General features: G+C 36.1%; 2 protein-coding genes across 2 annotated transcripts; one reads left to right on the forward strand and one right to left on the reverse strand.

The window, feature by feature from the left end:
• Positions 1 to 632: 632 nt before the first annotated feature.
• Positions 633 to 11,836, reverse strand: LOC133796043 (uncharacterized). The gene is made up of 3 exons (XM_062233523.1): positions 11,680 to 11,836; positions 1,358 to 1,539; positions 633 to 983 (listed from the first exon to the last, which is right to left on the reverse strand). Exons 1-3 carry the CDS (start codon positions 11,834 to 11,836, stop codon positions 633 to 635), a joined length of 690 nt encoding a protein of 229 aa, XP_062089507.1.
• Positions 11,837 to 22,541: 10,705 nt separating this feature from the next.
• Positions 22,542 to 24,640, forward strand: LOC133798426 (uncharacterized). The gene has a single exon (XM_062236700.1). It carries the CDS (start codon positions 23,237 to 23,239, stop codon positions 24,200 to 24,202), a length of 966 nt encoding a protein of 321 aa, XP_062092684.1. The 5' UTR covers positions 22,542 to 23,236; the 3' UTR covers positions 24,203 to 24,640.
• Positions 24,641 to 24,958: the final 318 nt, after the last annotated feature.

The following is a 24,958-nucleotide window of genomic DNA, read 5'->3' on the forward strand; positions in this document are numbered from 1 at the left end:
ACTAAGTTTAAATCATTTAAAACCTTGGACGCAACCAGGTCCGAAACTTGGAAAGTTGGGAAAAAATTTTAATATCAAGGGCTTTTTAAAGCTTGTGTTATCAATAAATCTAGCACGAACTAAATTTAGATAAATTAAGAACCCCGGATATAACCAGGTTCAAGGCCTGACTTTTACCAGGTATGATACAAATCACCACACAAAACTTGGATATAACCATGCTCGATAAATTCTATCCCGATCTAGAAATTGATTCCTAAAATCTCGAATGTACAAGTCTAAAGATTCATAAACATGAGAGATAAAGAAGAGATAAATGGATCAAAAAGTTAGATATATATTGAAATAAAGTAGGCAAATTATCCTGAGGAGAAAAACCTCGAACTGAGCCCGAAGGCAATTGTTTAAAAAAAAAACTGTTAAACAATTACAGATAAATACAAAAAAGCTATCATTGAGCTCCACCAGTTCGCCCAGCTTGTGACCTCCTCACCATCTCCCTCAGATGCTCTGGAAGCCTCACTAGTCTCTGACGGCTCCTACAAGAGCCGAGCCTTGAATCTTGCTAGGTACAGATCCCACAGCTCAGCCCCTATGAAAGAGAAGTTCCCATCCGGGTTGAAGGCCCAACACTAGTATAACATCTCTTCCATGGAAGACAATGAGGCTGCCTTTTCTTCTTTGACTGCGGCCTCGGCCTCAATCAACTTTGCTTTGGCTCCGTCAACCTTGGCCTGAAGTTGTACAGTTTGAGCTTGGAGAGCAGACAAGGCAGTCTTCGCAGCTTGATCGTTTTCCTGGGACGAGGCGAGAGCAGCCATGGCATCATGCTCACTCTTTTGAGCAGCCGCCAAGGCAGCTTTGGCGACCTGCTCGCCCTCTTGAGCTGCTGTCAAGGCAGTGTTGGCAGCGTTTAGTTCAGCCCAGAGCTCATCATTTCTAGCCCTAGTCTGGGCTATGCTACGATACTGGGCTAGGACAGACTGCCAAACAACAAAACTAATAAGAGATATACCCTTGATCATAATAAGAAGGAAAATGTCACCAAGGAAGGATATCTTACGGTAAGGTTCATTCCCATAGCTGATTGTATGACATTCTCTGAGCTCCGCTCCTTGATGGTCCTTAGATCCCTCGAGCTGGCCCTATAGGTGTGCCTCACCATATGGCTCGCCCTCTTAAATGATACCCCGAAAAGCTTCAGGAATATTTTCCAAATCTTGGGGATCTACTGGTATTCGAATAGTCAGGGCTGGGACGGTGGGGGCTGGAGGCTCAGCTTGTATTACTTAGGCCTAAGGAGGCGTGAATCGAGGTGGAGGAGGAGGAGGGGGAACCCTAATGTAACAGAACTCACCGGAACTGATTCTCGAGTTGAGCTCGTGTCTTTCCCCTTGGCAGGGGATCTTGAGGTATTGCCCGCTGCATGGGGGGTTTTCTTCAAGATCCTGAGCCTATTTACGGCGGGGCCCAAGCCAGTTTTTAGAGTATGGAAAGCAGTTCGGAGGTCAGCAACTCCGGGTTGTTCCATCTCTTCGCCTGAAAAGAACAAAAAGGAGTTAGTTCACAAATAAAGTTGTCAAAAACATATACAAGGGTAGAGAAAACAAAGATCCTACCCTCCGAGCTGGGGGAGGAGTCTATTATCACCAGCACGGGTGTTTTGACTGGGATAGGCACGACCTCCAGCCTTGGAATTAATGGAGGAGAGGTAGAGTCTACGGTTAATATATCTGGGATCCTAAGGGGTTCAGGCTCAGGTTCTTCCTCAGGGCTGGATTCATCTACGTATTGTCTAAATCTAGGGCCAAATGCACCCTGGATCAGAGAAGACCAGGTCCTACAATTAGTTCGATACTCCTAAAAAATGGTGGATCTAAAGTTTAAAGTGTTGTCAATAACAACTGTGCCCTTAGGGTAACTATGGTCGTGGCGTACAACTAGGTGGTCTACGCATTGGAGAAGGGTTACATTACGATCAGGGTTATGAGGATGATGATGGACGAGCTGATTTGGGTTAAATCGAACTAACCTAAAATTGGCAACAACCCTATCTAATTCCCTATAGGGGTATGGGTTACCTTGGCTGGAGGGGTCGGCTGCTGCCCCTGATGCAGCTCGGTACAAATCAGGTCCCCGGACAGCCTCGGGAGTCCGTCTTTTCCTCACAAGAGGCACCTCGTCCTCTTCTTCCTCCTCGCTCTCAGTGGCTGGCAAGCCCTCATCTTGAGAGGAGAGAGGCTTGCGGGTCACAGGAAAGGTAGCCTGGGACCTTAAGGCCAACGTTTGACCTTCGCCGATCAACTTGCACGCCAGCATCGTGACGTCATTCACGACCTGGTGGTAGTCCTTTTGACTGGGTGGAAGCCCAGACAATTTCTCGTATTGACCCTCGAGGGCCACGAACTTTCCTGTCCTCGCAAATATGGCTGCACTAGAAACAAATTAAGCTAAGACGTGTACAAAAGAAATATCTTGAAAGGAATAAAATGTCACAAGCTAAAGTCACAAAAGTAAGGAACTTACGAGGATGGTTGAAGTATCAGTGTTCACAATTCCGAAATCCATTTGACATAAAGAGCAAGTCTTTGTAGTCGTTGGGATGGCTGGGAATCTCGATGACGGGGGCAGAGTTGGGAAACCTTGTGAGATAATAGAGCCTGTCACCTCGCCCTTTCTTCTCCGAGCTAGCTTTGAGGCAGAAAAAGTATAGTATATCTACCAGGGTGGGGACCTCCCCCTTATGCTTCAAAGATAAATACTTCAGCCCCGCCAAAAGTCTATAAGAATTTGGGGGGAGCTGAAAGGGAGCCAACTTCACATAATTTAAAAAGTCTGCGAAGTATTGGCCCAAGAGAAGAAAGGCTCCAGCCTTCAGATGCTCATCACTCCAAGCCGCAAAGTCATCTTGGAGAGGGGAGCATCTCCGTTCCCCTTCGAACGTAGGTCTAGCCAGGAGAGTTCCAGTCCCGACTTCTATGTTGTGGCTCAGCATGATTTTTTTCACCCTCCCTTGGGTCGTGATATTCAATATGATATGTTCAGCCTCGAAGTAGGCATTTGGGTCAACCACCAGCTCATTCTCCACCACCAGACCGAAGTGCGGGATGGGAGACTCTGGGGCGATCTCCTTCCCTTGTTCTTCTATTGAGTGGACGAGCTTGATGCATTCTTCTTTGAGGCGATTTTCTTTTGAGGAGCCATCAGATCGCCTAACAAGCAGAACGACCTAGTTTGTAGGCAACCTAAGAGGATTTAAGGTCTATGACGCGAGGATAAGAAGGGGGGAATGGTTTACTTTTGTTATATGAGCTGAGGTTAGCCTCAACCCCATCGCGTGATGCCACGGGATACCCTAAGTTATGCGCCTCAGTTTCATAATAGACCCCTGATATTTAGGGATCTGTGTGTCAGACTGGCAAACCACTACTTACCTTGGGAGGCGGTTTAGTACAAAACCACCCAAGAAATGTAGCCTCTAAGCTATCTTGTTTGAAACCTAAAAACCCTTCGTTTCCTTTATCCCGAATGGGTATTCTCTAAATTAATTCACCATTAAAATTACCCAGATTTACCCAGAAATTTCCCAGTTTTATGAATGTCTTATTTCTAGAGCTTTTTTTTTTTTTTTTGGACTCACCCGTTGAACCTAAGTCGAAACCTATTCCCTAAAAACATTTAGAAATAGTCTAACAGTGACTACAGTGAAGATTACAGATGAACATGGTGAAGAACAAAAGTCTTTTATTTTATTCTTTAAAAAAAACAAATTCTTAAAACCAAAGAATGAGATACTTACAGTGTGTTCTTCGACGGTGATATGTAGACTTTGCGAACGGAAGTTCTTGGAACACTTCTGAGCAACTGGGTGCAGTGAGCGATTTTCGGGGATTTCTAGAAAAGAAGAGAGGTTCGAAAGTGCGGAAGAGGAATTTTTTTAAATGAAAGGTGGCGAAGTCTGAAACTTGGCCATCCCTTTTATACGTAAATTGTGTAGGTTGATCCAGGCCATGCAATTGAGTTTGTTCAAGATCCAAGGGCCAAGGTTAAATAGACAAAACGGCGGCAAAAAGGTGACAAGACAATTATTGCAGTCCTCGAAACCCGAACAGACGCCAATAGCAGTACACCACGTGTCCAATACTCGAGTAGTGGGCAAGCATGGTTTTACGTAACAGAAGTCTAAAAGCCCCTACTGTGTAGGTCAGGAAATGACGACGTCATACACAAGCAGGATCTTGGGGGGCAAATGTCATACCCTAATTTTAGCCCGAGTTCATTCACTTAGCTCGAGTATAGCTAACAAATAAATATATAGAGAAATAACCAAGGGAATGATATCTGCTTTATCCACATAGACAACTCCAGTTATATGTGGACACGTGTGGTATTAGGCGTCCTAGGTTTAACCCGAGCTACAGACACGAAAGTTGTGAAGCGCGAGCTTATAATATTCAAACGGCAGTCGAAGTACGAGCTTGGAGGAGATATTCAGCTCGTGATAATTCAGATATATTGCTCATTCGCGGATCCCCAGAGACTCGGGTCCTCTTATACGTTTATTTATGACCAGGCTGTCATAATTAATGTCCCAGATATTAGGAGAACATTTACTGTATGATCAAATCATATCCCATTATAAAATGGGAAATATATGTATTAAATGTAATAAATATGTATATGCATGATTGACTCACACGGTTACCCAAACCTATCTATGGAATTCCCTTATAAATACTGGGAATGTAGGACAGGGAAGGGGACCATTATTCTGTAATAATGAAACTCTACCAAAATAGAGAGAAAAACAACAATAATATAGACTCGTGGACTAGGTGGATTTTAACCACTGAACCACATAAAAGATTTGTGTTCTTGTGAATCCATTTCATTTTTCATTACGGTTTATTACTAAGAACTAATCTACCTTTTTATTTCTTAATACACTATTGGCAAAAAACCGCGTCAACAATATCCATAACGGGTCAAATTACGAAAATTTCCCTTCTGATAAGAAGCAGGCCCACATGCATATTTAATACACCTTAATGTGCCTATCAAGTCATATCATAATATAACTCACATAATCATATAATAACACCCATATATATCACATAAGCACATAACTTCCATAATTTTCCATCCTGACCCCCTAATCAAGGCCCTAAGCCTTATTAGGTAATTTAGGACGTTACACTTCTCCTTTGAAGGTGAACTCTTCCCCGCCGTCTATTTGAAAGTTGACTATCATACCCTTAGAGTCTATCGTTGCCCTATGTTTTGCTAACCAGTCCATGCCTAATCTTACATCATAATCCTTAAGGTCTAACTCGATCAAATCTACTGGTAACTCTCTTCCTTCGATTCTAACTACAACGCTACGCACCCCTCCACCAGATAACATTCTTTCCCCCAAGGGTAACTTCGTGACAAACTTATCTCTAAAAAGTTTGCATGGTTTATCTAAGCTATCAATCACATTCATAGAGACAAAAGAATGGGTAGCTCCTAAATTAAATAAAACATTACATGGTTTGCTAGAGATAGTGATCTAACCTGATACTATTGTATTGCTAGTTTCCGCCTCACCTCTTGTAAGAGCAAAAACTCTGGCTGTTACTAGTTTCTCATCCTTCTTATGGTTTCTTAATTTTGGGCAATCTGTCTTAAGATTTCCCTCTTCTCCACAATTGAAGCAGCCTTTTGTCTTATATCGACATTCTCCTGAATGCTTTGTTTTGCAGATTTGGCATTGGGGATATTCTACGTAAGGCTTTTTGTTTCCATTGCCTTCCGACGTAGTCTTTCCTTTTTTATAAGTCTTCTGGTTTTGACCACCATCATGTTTCCTTTTGTGGTCGTTTTGTTCATTTTTGTTCTTTTTAGCGTTCCTTCTAGTCGCACCTTCTTTTCAGATTCTATCCTCTGACTGTTCGGCTTCCAAGGCTATTTCTAACATTTCTGCGTATGTGGTTACTCCCTGAAGTAGCTTCACGTCTCGGGCTATCATTGGCTTCAATCCTTTTATGAATCCTTGAATTCTTAGTGTCTCAGTAGGTACCGTTTCAGCTGCGAACTTGGCCAGTCGGTCAAATTTTCTGGCGCACTCCGTCATAGTCGAATTCCCTTGAGTAAGCACGACGAATTCCTCCACCCTTGTGGCTAGAATTGCGGAACTGTAATACTTATTGTTGAACACTTGGATAAACTCGTTCCATGTCATAACGTTCACATCTCGAGTCTGGTTCACTATATCCTACCAGATGTGGGGGTCTTTCTTGAGTAAACTCGAAGCACACGACATTCAGTCTTTGTTCCCCAATCGCATATGTTCTAAAATGGATTCTACCGAGAAAATCCATTCTTTTGCTTCTATTGGGTCTGATCCGCCATCGAAGTTTGGCGGTTGCTACTTCCTGAAGCGTTCATACACTGCCTCGTAGCGAGGTTCTACCAACTGTAGTAATTGTGCTAGGGAAATGACTTATTGTGCCACTTGTTGTTGTTTTTGTCCTTGATTTATTTGGAATTCTTCTTCTCTTCTCCTTAGCTCTGCCCTAAGACGGGCATTTTCTCTTTCCAAGTTTTCTAGAGCAGTAGCAGCTACCGGTTATTCCGCTACATTGGGTGCTTTTGGCACTCCCAGGGCTGTTAGAAATTCTTCATATATAGGGGTGGCCGTTACTCCTCTTCCTCGCCCTCTTCCCCTTCCTCGGCCTCTTCTCTGTCCTTTTTCTTGGTTATTTAGTCTTTTAGATCTTCTTGGTTCCTGCTCCATGTTTCTTTTCTGTTTCCCCAAAAGAGAAACTTATAAAAGCTAAGACAAACAAACAAGTAGAGGTTAAAACTTAGCCTATTGTACTATTGTCTATTAGGTCCATCTTTCTGCTAAAAACTACCTTATTACAATTAAGTCCAACTCAGGTAAATGGGCCTTAACAATTAAATCTTCCATGGAGAAGGGGGGCCAGCTCTAAGGATGGTTACACAGAGGATAAGGCAATGGGCCCCGAGATGACTTATTATTCATGACCCCAGTATGACTTATTAGTCACCTAGCTAGGGCAGCGGGCCCCTGTGTGACAGTGTAGTCACTTATTTGCATAGAACGCATGAATGAGTAGGGTTATTACTGCTAGGCATGCTTATTATGATTCTATGATATATTATTGACTGCTTATGAGCATGTGTTAAGTTTTCTTGCTGAGCCTTGGCTCATGGGTGCTATGTGGTGCAGTTAAGGGGAAAGGGAAGCTGGACCAACCATGAGTTGGAGAGCTTCGGTGGCGATGTGTACATATGCGACTACTCGACCACCACGGTTGGGGGTTTCTCAAAGGAACTAGGGTTAAACCCTATTTTGCTGCTTAGGTTAGCTGGTTGTAACTTTTGAATTGTAATATACCTTTTAAATGTTATGCTGGGATCCCATGTATGAACATGAATATTTTTAATGAAATGGTTATTCCTTTTTGACCAAAATTTTTAACCTTAGACCGTTAATCACGTTTAGTTACATGATTATGGCCAAATGATTCGTTTGGCGAGTCTAGCACCGTTTAAAATACACAGTGTAACGGCCTTAGCTATCCAGGGCGTTACGATAGTTGAAAGTTTGATGTATGCTATGTTGTGTACTAGACCAAATATCTACTAAGCAGTAGGATTAGTGATTAGGTATCAGTCAAACCCAGGACAGGAAAATTGGATAACAGTTAAGCATATTCAGAAGTATTTAAGGCAGACTAGGGATTATATGTTAGTCTACAAGGGTAGTGTTCTGAACCCTGTAGGCTACACCAATTCAGACTTTCAGACTGATGTCGATGACAAGAAGTCTACTTCTGGGATGGTGTTTACTCTTGGGGGATGACCTGTGATATGGAGAAGCGTAAAGCAGTCTGTGATCTCAGATTCCACCATGGAGGCTGAGTACATAGCTGCATCTAAAGCAGCTAAGGAAATAGTCTGGCTAAAGAAGTTCTATTGAGATCTTGGTGTTATTCCAGATATGGATAAACTGCTTGTGTTGTTTTGCGACAACACAAGAGCGATAGCCAACTCAAAAGAACCTCGAAGTCATAAGAGGAGTAAGCATACAGAAAAGAAGTATCACATAATTCGAGAATATGTGGCCAGGGGAGATGTGAAGGTTATGAAGATTGTATCTGAAGACAATCTTGCAGATCTGTTTACAAAGACATTACCAGAAGCTACATTTGATAAGCATATCAAGGAAATGGGATTAGTATAATTAAGGAATTAGTTTCAATTAGTGCAAGTTGGAGTTTGTTGGGGTTTTATGCCCTAATTAAAACTCAATTTCTTTGTAATCTCATTTTATTATCAATAAAAGAATAGAAATCATTTTTGGCTTGGTCAATCACTTTGCTCACATGTTTTATTTTCATGTTTATTTGTTTAATATAAAGTTCTATAAAATCCTGAGCATATAGCTAATCATATTTATAGTGATCACAGTGGAATATTAATATATGATTATATGCTCAAAAATAAGTTAGTCCTAAGATTAGTTAGTGCACAGGATTTACATTGACTTTCCAATCTACGATATGATCTACTTACATATTGCAGTGTTATATTCTTTCCAAGACATTAGCAAAGTAGATAAGATCGGATGTATTTGTTACATCAGACAGGACCGATATTGACAGTAGATAAGATAAGAAGACATGCCGTTATAATCTATTCTAGTCATATCATATAGTTGACCATAGGACAATTCAATCTTAATTCTGAGTGGTGAGTATTCTAACTGATTGTATTATTTGAGTTCTTTGACTTGTTCGTTAACAACTTACCCTACAAACTAGCCCATACTTACATCTTGGGAACTCGGAAATATAATTGAGTGGGAGTGTTAATCATAGATATGAACATCTATAGCTTCTGATGAAGAAGTAAAATGATGGTTTCCTTTTAGTTTGGTTCGAGGTGCTAAATGATAGAGATTTCATTTCAGTAATTAATATTAGTTTACTGAAATATCATTTACAAGTTACTAAGTGATTTAAGGATAAAATACAATGAGGGGTAAAACGATATTTTAGTCTCATCTCATTGTAGATTATTTATAGAGGATTGGGTGATAATTATGGTTGTAACAATAGATAACTAATAATGTATCTATGTTGCTTATAGAGCGTTCTATGAATTCAAGAGTGCAATTCCGATCTTTAGTGGAGTCACGAGGAATTAATAAGTTAGTAAATTTATTTGTTAAATTTATGATAACTTATTGGAGCTTGATTTCATAGGCCCATGGTCCCCACAGTATCTTGGATAAAATCATCTAGATAGTCTCAATTAATTGATTTAATCATCAATTAGAATTATCAAAGTTGACCAGTTAATTTTTGATAATTTCACAGAGTTATGCAATTTAGAGAAGAAAAGAGATTTTAGGGCAAAATTATTATTTAAGACAAATTGGTATCTAAATTAATAAATAAGTTTAAATCAAGGTTGAAATTATAAATAATTAATTTGATAAAGGATTTAATTAATTAATCAATAGAATATAATACGGGTCTTGAATTTAAGTCAACCAGACTTATTAAATGGGAAATTTCACGAGCCTAAAGCCCGTGATAATTTCTACCTAAGGGCTGATATTACCTATTATTTAATTTATTTTTTAATTAAATAAGTGACCTAATTGAGCCTTTAAAAGGAATACTAAGTGAGAGTTGAAAACAGATGATCAGAAGATCTGGTTTTGATACTTTAGGGTTTTAGACTTTCTCTACAACGAAAGTCATTTTCTAAGCCTCTATATTCTCTTCCTTTATGCTATCTATATCTATCTCATGTGTTGAGAATTGCCCACTGTTGTCTAGGTGATTCTAAGGATACTATGGAAGAATGTGAAGAAATCTGAAGATCTATTGAGTTTCTTGGTGATACCCTGCGATAGAAAGGATACAAGGGTTAGAGAAACTGAAGGAATGACTTATTCATTCTGTTGCATATAATGTAAGTGTTTATATCTTTATCTCTATTTAAATTCGATTATAGAAACATGTTCTATATTTTCTTATATTAGTTTGTTTAATATATGATTTGCCTGAAAATAAATAAGATCCTGTATAAGTATTCCCAACAGATGGAACATTGGTTGGAGTCAATTCTTCAACCATCTCCTCTAAAACTACTTTGTTGCACGGTTTGAAGTTTTGGACATAGTCATTTTCCAGAAAAGTAGCATTCATGGAAGTAAACACTTTCTTTTCTGAATGACTATAGAAAATTCCACCCCGAGTTCCTTTAGGATAGCCAACAAACATGCAAAAATTCAGTTCGCGGTTCTAGTTTTCCTTCTTTTCTCCTCAGGACATGGGCGGGACACCCCCAGATTCTATAATGGCGTAAACTAGGTTCACGAACATTCCAGCGTTCTAAATGTATTTTGGGGATTGATTTGGATGGCACAACATTTAGAATGTCGTTTGCAGTTTCAATTGCATGTCCCAGAATGAAGTTGGTATAGTTGAGTAACTAAGCATACATCTAACCATTTCCAATAAAGTTCTCTTCTGGCGTTCCCCTACACCATTTTGTTGTAGAGTACCCGGGGCGGTAAGTTGAGATAAAATCCCAAGTTCAGTTAAATGATCTTGGAACTTCATATCCAAATATTCTCCATCCCTATCATATCATAAGATCTTTAACATTTTATCTAATTGGTTCTAAGCCATACTAGGAATTCCTGAAACTTTGAAAATGTTTCTGATTTCCTATGCATTAGGTAAGGACATGAGTATCTAGAGTAATCATCAATGAAAGTGACGAAATGCTCAAAACCACCCCCGTCTTTCACATTCAGAGGTCCACAAACATCTAAATGTACTATTCCAAGTGGTTCTTTGGCCCTATCACCTTTTCCAGAGAATGGACGCTTGGTCAGTTTGCCTTCTAGACATGATTCACAGACAGGTAATTCACCTAAGGTGAGTTCCCTCAAAGGCCCATCCTTTGTAAGTCTTTGAATCCTATCATAGCCAATATGACCTAGTCTCAAATGCCATAAATATATCATGTTATCGTTATCGGTGTTTTGACGTTTATCGGTCCTAGGTTTAGCTACTTTGAATAATTCATTATTAAACTCGATGGGTTCATCAGGTCGCAGAATATAAAGCCCATTTTCCAAACATGCAATACACAATTGTGATCCATTGAAAGAAATAGATATATTTGAACTTGTTAAAGTCATAACAAATTATTCTGATTGGGACATGGAAACTGAAATTAAATTTCTACTATAATCCGGAATAAAAAATACATCATTTAAAATTAAACATTTATTTCTGAACTTCAGGCGAGCTCTTCCTCTAGTTTGGACCGCAACGAATGCTCTGTTCCCAACTCTAAGCTTTAAGCCCCCTTCGTTCACCTCCTCCCATGATTCAAGAAGTTGTAAAGAATTACAAACATGGTTAGTAGATTCAGAATTGATAATCCAAACAAATTTATCATTCTCTAAAACACATGTTTCTAAGATAAATGAACTATAATCATTACCTTTGTTTTTCACTGCTGGAAACTTGGGGCAATCTTGTTTCCAATGCCCCTTCTCATTGCAGTGAAAGCATTTACCTTTACCTTTCTTGTTCTTCTTTTTCTTCCCCTAAGGCATCTGTGCATCTGGTTGCGCACTCGTCTTTGTAGCCTTTTCAGGCTTGGGTTTGGTATTATGTCCACCATTCTTCTTGTTTCCAGCTTTCGAAAATAAAGCTAGGTTAGTTTCAGCCTTAGCTGGATCAGCAGCAGCACCAGTAGTCTTCTTTTCACCTCCCTTACTCGGTCCACCCATGATAGACTCAAAAGTCTGAAGCTCGTTCATGGGTTGCGTCAGACCATAATCAAGTTTATTCAACACATAGTTTGTGGTGAACAGTAGGAAAGCTGGAGAGAGATTGTTGAGGATTAAGTTGACTTGAGTTTCCTCATCTATCGTAGCTCCATGCAGTTTAGCTTCCTGAAAGTAGTTCATCATCTTGATAAGGTGATCACAAACATGCTTAGATGGTGCCATCCGAGCATTGGCATACTTCTTGGTGGCCTCAAAACGAGTATGCACAACCTTTGCCTCGAACATGTCTTGGAGTTGATCCATGCTTTCGTAGGCCGTCTTGACATTCTCCATTTTTGTCTTGAGAGTGTCGACCATACTAGTTAACATGTAGTACTGTGCCTTGTTATTAGCCGTCTGCAAACACTCGTATATGTCTCTTACAGACTTGGTAGCTCCATCTTCTGGAACTTCCAGGGATTCCTCAGTCATGATGAATTTGGAGTTGTCACCAATCAACACAATGTTGATGTTCTGCTTCCACTTAAGAAAGTTTTCTCTAGTGAGTTTCTCCATCGAAAGTTGAGAAAGGATGGGAGTAGACACAACCATAATTAAAACTACCAATTATTATTAAAATAGAAATCAATCACTTTGCTCAATAAAACTTTTATTCACACAAATTTTAAGAAATAGCACAACATATATCAAATATATGCAAGATATGAGGAAAAATATAAAAAATAGTCATATCATTCTTTAGGTTTTTAACTAATCTATGATACCCCTGTCCCGATTGACTAGAGTCAAAAAAATATCATAGTTAAATAGAGTTGTAAACTCATTTAATAATGGACACAATGTTTAACAACTTACTATTCAATCAAAATAAGAAAACAAAATTTCTTATTTTATGAGCTAGACCCACAGTTTCGATAATCATAGATTTAGTCCTACCAGTCACCGTTGGGGTGAGTCTATTTGAATTCGGCCTATAATTATCTATCTTTCAAAATCTAACATTGTCAAAATAACTAATGAACACCTTCCATAGGGGGATGAATCAAAGCGTCTCGAGGCCCCATTAAGCTATCGACCTTGTTAATTGAACGATGGAGACCGAATATAATTCTTAAAGCAACCTCATTATATAATTAAGTTAAGTATTTTTATTATCATTTTTTCAAAAATTAAAGGCTAAGGTTCTTCAAAAAAATTAATTTGTAAAATAATTTTTAAAACCAAAGTCCTATAATTTTCTATCAATTCTAAAGTGTCACATTGAAACAAATTCAATTAAATTAGAATTAATTTTTTGTTAATCAATTATTAGGTTCAACTATCTAGAAAAAATAAACCTAAGACAATTAAGTCAAACTCAAGTAAATGGGCGTTAACAATTGAGTTTGCATGGAGGAGTGCTGGATTAAGTTTGTCGTACCCATTACTAAGGTCCCCTAACTTCCACACAAGGCCCAATTGACAAGAATTTAAACCTTCATTTTATTAATTGTTATCAATTGATTAGACCCACTATAATCATGCAAAACAAATGGGCATTCATAAGTGGAATCACCCATAAGAGAGGAATTTAAATTTTACATTTTCTAATGGGCCCAAATAAAACCTATCACATTATGAATATTTTATTTGGCAACCAAAACCACATATATATTTCCAAACATATGGGCCACTATATGCATCTAAGTCCAATTGCAAAAAATCACATATAGTTCACAAATATGTCACATAATTGAATATTATAATCATGTTACTAAATGAGCAATATTTATGTGTTAATGCAAAAATGTCGCAATTTATTACATTTGCAAAAATACCATGATTAATTAATCTACACAAAATTCATAATTCGTTACAATTTTGCAAAAATAATTAAGTCAACTTAAATAAAATCCATCAACAATTAACTAAGTTAATTTGGATTTTATTTATCAACAATTAACTCAATTATGTTATTTTAGGAAATATATTAAATTAATAAAATAAAATTTAATATATGTGGAATATTTGATTTTATAGAATAACTACATAAATATCTAATAGTATTTACCCAAAAAAGATCTACCTGATGACGTGGCAGAATTAACAAGCATGTAGGATACACGTGACCGTTTAAGTGGGTACGATTTGATCGACCATCGACCAAAAAAGAGTTCACTCAGCAGACGGCATATTTCATGGGTAACCAGTCTGGTCACAATATTTCAGATATTTTCTACAGATATGTAATTTCGCATTTATGTAATAATTGTGATTTCTATTATTGTTTAGATATGCCTATATTAATTGTAATTAAGGCCCAATAGGCCATGTAGAACTCCTTGAGCCTATAAATAAGACTCAAAGGGCTCAAGAGAGGGGACTTTTGGACTCAGACTTTTTGGAACTTTTGAGAGAGAGAATTATAGTGTTTTTATCCACCAACTTTGTATTCATCTCCAAGCTTGTGAAACTCGTGAACCCTAGTTCATTGATCACAGTTTTTGGGATTTTACATCAATAAGAACACTAAGTGGGCGTATGTTATTACCATTATTTGGGGTCGAACCAATATAAATCTTTGGTGTTATTTATCTTTCGATCTTGAATTCATCTTGTTTTTTTTTGTTGTTTTACTTGACTCCGTGTCGTTGACCAGATCAAGGGTCAACAAATAGATATTAAGATATTAATAAAACTAATTTCTATTTTTATACAAAAATAATTAATTTTTTTATTATGATAACCAAAATATCTTAAAAATATATATTTTCAAATTCAACTAAAATATCTTATTCCTTTTAAAAAATATCTATTTTCAAAATCAACCAAAATATTTTAGATATTTACCATAACTTTAAAAATCAATATCTAGATTTTGAATAAAAATAATCAATTTTATCAACATGGTTATAAAAGAAGATATTTTGATAATTTGAATTAATTTAACAAAATAAATTAATAAAAAGATAATAATTTAAAATTAAGATATTTTTGGAAAAAAAAAAATTGTTGGTGAAAAAATCCTGTCGCAGGCCCCGTACGACCCCAGCATCCTCGACGACTTTTTGCTGTGTGCCCGACACACAAATTGCCCAATTAGTCCCAATTTTTTTTTCTTAATTCTGTGCAGTTTTTCAATCCTAAAATAAACAAAAATTGCAAAAAATACACATAAACACAATATGTTTCATACTAAAACAAAATCTAATCAATTATGCCAAACATATCTCAAAATTCATTAAACATATTCATGCATGAAAATATTGATTACCAAGGCTTTGAGGCCAAATGTTAGGAAAATATTTTACAGGATCACAAATATTTTCATACATGTTTCATATATTAAACAAATTAACATATAAAACAACCTAGAAACATGTTTCTAATGAATTTCATTAAGTAAATCAAATAACAGAGTTTAAGAATCCTACTTTTACGCAGCGGATATTGAGACTCATTCCTTCACTTTCTCTAACCCTTATTCCTTTCTATCGCAGAGTAATGACAAGAGAGTGAACTAGATCTTAAAACTACATAGTCTTCCATAATTACCATTGATCACCTAGACTATGGTGGACAATTCTCAACACATGAGATGAGAAAATTATGGAGAAGAAGAGAGTAGTGATGGACGGCCACAATAGATCTCTTTTGAGTCTAGGTTTTTGCTTAATCACACTTTTTTTAAAACCCTAGACTTAAGTGCCTATTTATAGCAATATTTTAGGGATAATTCAATTTAATTAAATAATTAAATTAATATCCTTATTAATCAAATAAATAAATAAATAAAATAAAATATAATATATATTATATACACTGATTTCATATATTATGAAATCTTTAAAGTTTTATTAAAACTTTATATATATAATTATAAATGTATTTAAACAATAATTAATTAATTAATCATTTATTCAAATCAACTAATTATAATTTGAATATTGATTTAATATTATTTATCAATTTGACACCAATTTGTCATAATTAATACGTTTTCTCAAATTTCTCAGTTCTTCTCTAAATTTCACATCTTAGTAAAACTGTCCAAAATTGACACAAAATAATTTTGACAAACCTAATTGATAATTAAATCAATTAATTGAGACTATCTAGATGATTTAATTAAAGAAATTGTGGGGACCGTGGACCCATGAATTCAAGCTCCAATAAGTTACCGTAAAATTATTATCGAATAATTTCATTACCTTATTAATTCCTCGTGACTCCACTAAAGACTCGAAATTGCACTCTTGAACTCATAGAACGCTTTACACTTAAAGTAAATATGTTATCCATTGTTACAACCATAAGTTGTCATTCAATCCTCTATAAGTGATCTAGTTGGGTACAAATTACCGTTTTAGCCCTCATTGTATTTTATCCTTAAATACCGCTAAGTTCCTTGTAAATGAAATTTCCGCGAACTTTAATCAAAGAAATGAGTATTCAATCATTTAACTTGTTGAACCAAGCTATAAGGTGATCATCATTTCACTTTTTGCTAGAAGCTATGGATGTTCACATCTATGATTAACACTCCCACTCAATAATACTACCAAGTCCCCAAGATGTAAGTATGGGCAAGTCCGTAGGGTAAGCTGGTAACGAACAAATCAAAAGACTTGAATAATACAATCAGTTAGAATACTAACCACTCAGAAATGAGATTGGATTGACATATGGTCAACTTTATGGTATGACTTGTATTAGATAATAACGATACATTTACTTATCTATCTAAAGTCAATATCGGTTCAGATCGATGTAACAAATACATCCGATCTTATCTACTTTGCTAATGTTTTGGAAAGAACATAACACTACAATTTGTAAGTAGATCATATCGTAGATTGGCAAGTCAGTGTAAATCCTGTGCATTGACTAGTCTTAAGACTAACTTATTTTTGAACATATAATCATATTTATATTCCATTGTGATTACATCACTATAAATATGACTAGCTGTATGCTCGGGATTTAATAGAAGGTTATATTAAACAAATAATCATAAAAATAAAATATGTGAGCAAAGTGATTGACCACGTCAAAAATGATTTCTATTCTTTTATTGATAATAAAATGAGATTATAAAGAAATTGGGTTTTAATTAGGGCATAAAACCCCAACAAACTTGACTATATATAATTCATTTAATATCAAATTCATACTTACCCAAAAGTGACAAAATCCACTAATTACCATCTATATAATTTCAAAATTAACATATAATTGGAAATATATATTCAATAAAAAGTCAGCCAATATTAGGATTTTACATTCACCAAGACTTTCTCGTTCTTGCCTCAATTCACTGATAGCATCTTAACGCCCTGAAGAGGAGATAACACCGAGAACGACGGGGAGGCTAGTGATGAGGACACCAATGGTGGTGACCAATGATAGGAGGGAGTTTTCTTTGTCTTATGCTTTAATTTAGTTTTTCTGTGGACTATTTCTTGTTACCGTTGTTCTTTGTTCTTGTTTTGGATTGGGTAGCAATGAGGACATTGCTCTCTCTTAAATTTGGGGGTGTTGTTTAAATTGCTATTTTATTTTATTAAGTTTTAGGTGTTGTTTAGGTGTGTTTTGTGTTGAGTCTAGAGTCTATGTTGTAATGGAATCAATTCTTGTAATGGTTCTGCTTAAGTGTGGGGGTGGCTCGATGATAAAATTTTTAGAAAAATAAAATTACAATATTTGTTAGCTCTTGTGTATTAGAAAATATTTAGTACTTAAAGTTTTTGGTGTTAATTCAACCATAGTGAGAGTGTGTCCAAATTGAGTGTGCATAGTTTGACCATGAAATCCCTACACCCTAGATTAAGCTAAGTATTCATGAAAGTTTAAATTTTTAGAATTGTCTTGGTAATTCCCTCGCGGCGAAATCCTAGGAGGCTTAGTGATTTAGAGAGGATTTAGGCAATTTTCTTGGACCGATTGAGATTTTCATGCCTACCTTGTAATTAGTATCCCTAGTGACCAAATTTTGACCTTATTAGCCTATTTTGTTGATGTAACCTTAACTTGATAGCCAATCCCTTTTTGAATATCTCATTTTTATTTCTCACCAAACCTTAGGCTTAGTTTGTCTTGGATATTATTTGAGATAAGTTTGGGGGGAAGTGAAGAAAGAGTATCTTAGTTCTTGGGGTGTTCATAATTGTTAATTTTTATACACTTATATGCTCAAATTTGTTAATTGTGTTTATGTTTTTGTTATCTTCAATGTTTTTATTTTTAAGTGTATTATTTGTAAGTTACCTTGTTTTCATTTTATTTATTAAAAAAAATATGAGAAGAAAAAAAGATATGTATATATATATATAATTAATTGTAAATAAATAAGTTGTATGTAGTTGCATTGTAGCTATATTTGAGCATATAAGTGTGATATTCATAGAAGAAAGGGAAGTGAGTACTCATGAGTGAGTTGTGGGGGGGGGGGGGGGGGGGGATTGAGTTCACTTGTAATGAGTAGAGGATAATCATTAGGTCCAAGGCAAACTAAGTTTTAAGGTTTTAGCCTACAAAATTCATCTTAATCCATACCTTTACCCTAGCCTACATTACTACCATGTAAAGATCTATTGATCTAAATCACTTTGCCAACTACATTAGGGAGAGGAGTTGTTGAGTTCAACATATGGAAGTATGAATTAAACCTTAGGATTGTTGCTTAGTTTAATCTAGGGAAGAGGGGTTGATTGGGAAGGACTATTTTTGCACTATTGGGGAACACATTGAAAACTTGGTTGGGTTAGCATCTTAATACTTAAGGAACTTGGCTTGCATGTACACTTGAGTTATCATTTGAATCATTGATTTGAGAGCTTTATCCCCACTTTGGTATGACCATTTCCTAGTTGATTCCAAGTTGTTTGTTTTGTTTTGTGTCTTTGTAGTATCGGTTGTGTCTCTTGTATTTGTGTGGTGTGTTTGTGTCTTTTTAGTTTGTGGTGTTGTGTGTTTGTTGGGTAATAGAGTCATCACTCGGGACGAGCAATGAGATAAGTTTGGAGTGTGATAACTCTAGAAATTAGAGTTATTTTTGTACTTTTAAACTTATATTTTTATCAAGAAAATAGTGGTTTAGGGTGTTTTGTAGTGTTTTTATTTTGGTTTTGTCAAATATGAATTATAATGAGATAATATTAAATATTATTTTAATGCTTGAAAAATACATCCTAAAATGTTGAATTTTTTCTTGGCAAGTGGTTGGTAGAATTTTGGATAGTTTGAAGGAATTTGAACCTTGAAATGGACTCAGGATGATGGAATGCTGCAGCATCGCGTTCTGCCAACCAGCTGCTTGGAAGGCTCCTGTGGGAAATAAGATAGCTGACTTATCCTACTCAGCTTTTGGGATTGGTTCGATTTGGGTGACTAAAATGGTATTGGGCCCTTAAATGTTTTTGGTCCATTGATCTTAAAAAAAAAAGGAAATTGAAGGAAGGCCTAAATGGGTAAGAAAATTGACCTAACCTACATCATCACCTTTCCCAATTTGAGACATAGATGTACAGAGCAGTAGTAGAAGAGGGAACAGCCGCCTGGTACATTTCTTTTACCCATTTCGGAGGAGCTTTAATTGTGAAGAAGAAGATAAGAACAAGAAGTGTGAAGCTAGAAGACAAAACCACTTGGAGACATCTAATTGGCTTTCACTTTCTCTCTTTACTTTTAGTTTTTCTTCAAAACTTCTTGTCAAATTTCTAAATATGGACTGCTCTTATTTAGGTGTTTTTGAGTTTGTAACCATGAGCTAAACTCTAATTAGCTAGGATAATTTGAACCCTAATATGTGATTTTTGATTTTTTGATATTGATGCTAAATACGACTTGAGGTTTATTCATTCAAATGTTTCGCATGATTAATGCTTACTAATGATTGATCACCTTTAGTGAGTAGTTGGGTTAATGTTCAAATCTGAAAAAATTTGGGATTAATTGACACACAATTTGAATGGTGCATGCTTGAATTCTTTGATTACAACATTGTAGTGATATAGACAGATACTATTACCATGCATAGTCTTATGGAATTGATGCTTGAATTGAATCTTTGAAATTAAATTAGCATAGACATATGTGATTTAATTAAAGGATTAAAACAATAGTACTTTGACGAAAGCCTATGAAAATTAATTAGAATTCTTGACTAATAGACATCCGATTGCTGCAACATCAATCCCGCATCACTGTCAGGATTGCATATTAGGGGGATAATTATTATAGTTTGTCATCTCACCATTTGTTACTCCTTGCTACTATTTTCCCAAGTTGTTTCTTTTGTTTTTCTACATTTAATTAGTTCTTAATTGCTTAGTTCTTATAATACTGTCTTTTTAATTAATTCTCGTGCTTTTAAATCATTTTGTTAGACTTTAGTTTCACAATAAAAAAACTTAAAAACAGTCCTTGTGGAGACGATATTTGGTACTTGCTACTGTATTTCTTGTTATTGACAGTGTACACTTGCACTTAGGTTTATTTTACGCAACAGTGGGCAAATCTGCCCTATTATTTGACCCATCAGCATCTGCTGCATCAGCAACATGATCGTCATTGGCATAAGGATCGTAGTCATAGTAATCGTACTTCGCTGTGTCAGGAATATAGGGCAGATCTCTAACAGGGATATCATCATGGACAATAACCTAAGGATTTGTCTCTAGAATAAATGTCTCAACCTGACTTTGAGTTCCCTTGATACCAGGACATGGGGGAGAAATTTTCTCTTCGGATTGAACTTCTTTATTAACGTTGGGAGAGGCCAATGCATTTACTAAATAGTTCTTCTTAACCAATGCTACACACAAAGGAATCATCTCTACATATTTTGATGCTATCCCGATGAATGCACGAATATGCCTATCATTTTTCATAACGGAAGGTTTGAAGGGTTGTGAGAGGCATGTGTATGAGACCTTAAGTTTCAAGTCATACACACATTTATCCACTTCAAGCTCTTCGTACAAAATGTCAATCAGTTGCTCGTACATCACACCTTTCTCCAAAGGTAACACTTGATTTTCAGAATCCCTAAAAATTCAATCCATATCTTCCAGTTCCAAACACCATTGTATGCATCAAATATGGAAACATTCGAATATGTATTGAAGAAAAAAAAATCAATCAAAAATTAATATTATAAAAAAGGGTTTATACTTTTTTAGACCTTATGTTTAGTCTCATTACCTGTTTAGACCATGTGTTTTGACAAATGACTTTTTGGACCCTGTGTTTTCTAAAATAGTTCAAATAGACCCCTAAACCCGATTTTGATCAAAGTTTTTTTAACTAAAATCACAAATAATTAATCAAACTAACAACTCAGAACAAAAATATAGTCATATTACCTAAGAATTGTGTTGTTATACTCAATTTTTTGTTCATCAAAATCAGGTTTAGGGGCCTATTTTAACCATTTTACAAAACACAGGGTTCAAAAAATAATTTGTCAAAACACAGGGTCCAAACAGGTAATGAATCAAAACACAGGGTCTAAAAAAGTATAAACCCTATAAAAAAATAAAAAAAAATCAAGTTTTATCGAGCTTAATCGAGGTACGACGAGATAAATCTATCGATTCCTATTGAGCTGGCCTATCTAAGTAAAGGCAGAAGGACCTACCGAGGTCCATCGAGGCATATCGAATCCTGTCAAGGTGGCCTATCTAAGTTAAGGCTTAGGAACCTATCGAGGTCCATCAAGGTATATCGAGCCTCGTCAAGGTACCTATTCCTAAAAGACATCGAGGCACATCGAAATGCATTGAGGCTCTTATTCCCTAAACCCATCAAGGCATGTCGAGTTACATCGAAATTCATCGAGGCAGATTAAAAACCCAGAAAAACGTAGATCCAATCCGACTATGAAATAGTAAAATAAAATACGAATGCATATATAAATTTGTTCGAAATAGCTAAAGTAGTGTAAATAAACAAATTTCCTCACTACATTTAACGAAAAATATACTTACCCATAAGATTTTTGCCCCTAAATTGAAATACCAAAGTGGAATTTCTTGTTTTGATAGGATTCAATACTTGCCCAAAAAACAACTTCAAAATAAAGATTAGATGTGTTCTAACTTGTCATAGATTGAGAGAATAAATGGAGACTGCCTTGTTTTTTTTGAGTAAGAGAGCTTGTACATTAGAAAAAATCGTAAGAGAGAGAGAACACAAGTGAGAGAAATTAAGTTATGAATATTTTTGAAATTAAAGGAAATACTAATATAAAATATTGATGTGCACATAGCATGTGATATTTTTTATTTTAGGGCCACTTATAATGCTAAATACTCAAATTTCCTCAATATCATTATCTTTGTCACACACCAACAAAAGACACCTACGTATAAAAGACCTATTGTATTTCTCTTCGTTATCTCAATACTATACACCGGTCGAATACTTGTGATTCCAGGACAAATAGTTTTTAGCATTTGGTATTTCCTAGTCAAGTACAGAATCATCTTATCTCTCTTACTTTCTCTCTCTAAAATTTGACTAAACATAGTATAATATACACAATCAGAATGGTAAGTTAAGGTTAACTTGTTTATATTGCTCAGCGTAGTGGCCAGCTTAGCTTAAATTGTAATTGTTTATGAAAAGCTAATTTGTATTTAGTGACACGTGACTTTGCTTTTGTTTACGAAGGCATGTGAATACCCCTCGAGGGACGCGACCTTTCAACCATAAACCTTAGTCAGCTGTTTTGCCGACTTTTCTCTCTCACCGCTAAATTATCCCCTCAGCTCACCTTATCCTTCTCACTTCTGATTTTTTTCTTTCTTTATTTTGTTTTTTCACCTAATACAACAACATACTTTTTCTTTGTTCTCAAACCATTTTGGTGAATTTGTTTGCTATTATTAGAGGCTACATGATGTAATTATCTGCAACTATATGGGTTAGTTTTAGTGGGTTTAAAGTGAAAGGCTTTCGTAATCATGCTTCATGATTGAAGAATGTGATATTCAGAGAAAATAAAATATAAATAAAAGTTTTTAGGTGATGTTTTAAGCGGTTAGTATATCTGGACTGGGGTTACATTATATTTTAGATTAAAGTTTATAAAATTTTGTATATTGCGAAGAGAGAGAGAGAGAGAGAGGTGTTCAAGACCAAGTTCATGGGGGTTGTCCTTTGTTCAGAGAAGATTGGTACCATTCAGAAATTCTCATCAGCTTTTCTTTCACTTTTTTGGGATTCTTTTACAGCCCAATTAGGCTTTAATGGTTTTGAGCAACTAGTAGTGTAAAAGTAAAGCATATTCTGTTTTTGTTTCCTTTTATTTGATTTGAAGTTCGAAGCTATAGAATCTCAAGCTTATTCTAACTTGGTTCTTCTTTCGAGTTGAAACCAGTTTTTATTTAGTTTCCTGATGTTGTTTCCAGGCAAAAGATGAAGTCTTTGAGTAGTGTAGGAATAGGTTTAAGTGTAGTCTTTAGTTGCCTTTTCTTAGCTCTAATTGCTGAGCTTTACTACTTGTTTTGGTGGAAGAAGAGATTCACAAACAGAGAGATGGAAAATGATTACAGTAGTAGCCCAGCAAAAGAGCTTTTCTACATGTTTTGTTGGAGAAAACACTCTGCTTTCAGCCACTCAGCTCTTAACCCTCAACAACTCTGCTCTTCAACAAGAGTTCCAACCAATAACCTTATCCCAGAATCAAATTCTCAGCTTCATATGAACTCAAACAATGATTTTCTATTCAAACCCTTTGGAGAGGAGGGAATGGAAGGTGAGTTAATGAGGCTGCAAAACCCTTCAGGCCCTCCTAGATTTCTCTTCACAATCATAGAAGAGACCAAAGAAGACTTGGAATCTGATGATGGGAAATCTAATAAGAGCCGAAAGGGATCAAGAAATAGAAGCTTAAGTGATTTGATAGTCACAGTTGAGACTCCATACCTGACTCCTTTAGCTTCACCCCCTTTTGTCACTCCTCCTCTTACTCCCAGTGGCTCTTATAGCCAAAATGGCTTCAACTTCCACCTTGAGTCAACAACAGATGCTGAGTTCAACAAATTAAGGTCTTCACCTCCTCCCAAGTTCAAGTTCTTGCAAGAAGCAGAGAAGAAACTCGAGAAGAGATTAATGGAAGAAGAGGCTGATAATAAAGGTGCTCAGAACATTGAAGGGCCTGATGGTGATAGATGGCACAAGGGTAATACCATTTCAAGCTTTCTTAAAGATGATGATGATGATGATGATGATCAAGATGAATCTTTTATAGAAATCACTGTTGACAAGAGCATACCAAGGGAGATCATTCACTATTCAAGCTCTTCTTCTCAGGTGATCCCCCTTGCTTCTTCACCTTTCACATTCAGCTCAACAATTAACAAGAAGCTAAATCCACATTAGATATTATCCATATTGGTTTTTTTCTTTTTTAGGTTTCATTTTTATTAGACTTCTTTTCCAGTTTAAGGCTCTGGGTTTGTTATGCTTTGGTAGAGGCCTAGAGGGCATAATCATCAGTTCTCTTGTTCCAAGTTTTAGCCAGAAAAAGGTGTGTGATAATGAATGTTGTGTTTTCAATGGGTTGGGGAATGGAATGGGGACAACATTTCTCAGCAATATGATGTGTTATACAGATGGGGTCAGGGGCATAGTGAGGCTAATTTGTTTTATTCAATCTCCATGTCTTACTGAACTGTCCAATACCTGTAATCATTCTGTGAGGGAATAGTGCTGCTACTGCAGAATGCAGATGTTTCTTTGTCCTAATGGCACTGTGAGGTCTAAAGTTGTGTCTTCTCTCTATTCTTTATTTAAATACTTATATATAAATTAACCCAATGCCTCCTTTCCCTATCTCGTGCTCGCAATGAGTGAGACATGCATAAACTATCGTTATTGTCACGCCCTTGTTCTCTTTTGTTGTTTTTGTAAGCTTTTGTGTTAAAAGCAAAAATTTCGACCGTCTGATAACCCATCACATCTCACCTCAGAAACGATCGAGTTTTAGTGGGCCAAGGGTACTTTGGGGTTTTATGGCACATGTTGACCGTTGCATAGATTTAACTACTACATAGAAGCCATACAACAAGGTGACAAAGTAGTGCTATAAGCCTACAAGGCTATCTATACCCTATCCGGTTACAATTTCAAAGACCT

Source organism: Humulus lupulus, chromosome 8 (assembly GCF_963169125.1).
Source record: "Humulus lupulus chromosome 8, drHumLupu1.1, whole genome shotgun sequence".
In the NCBI taxonomy this organism is placed as follows: Eukaryota; Viridiplantae; Streptophyta; class Magnoliopsida; order Rosales; family Cannabaceae; genus Humulus; species Humulus lupulus.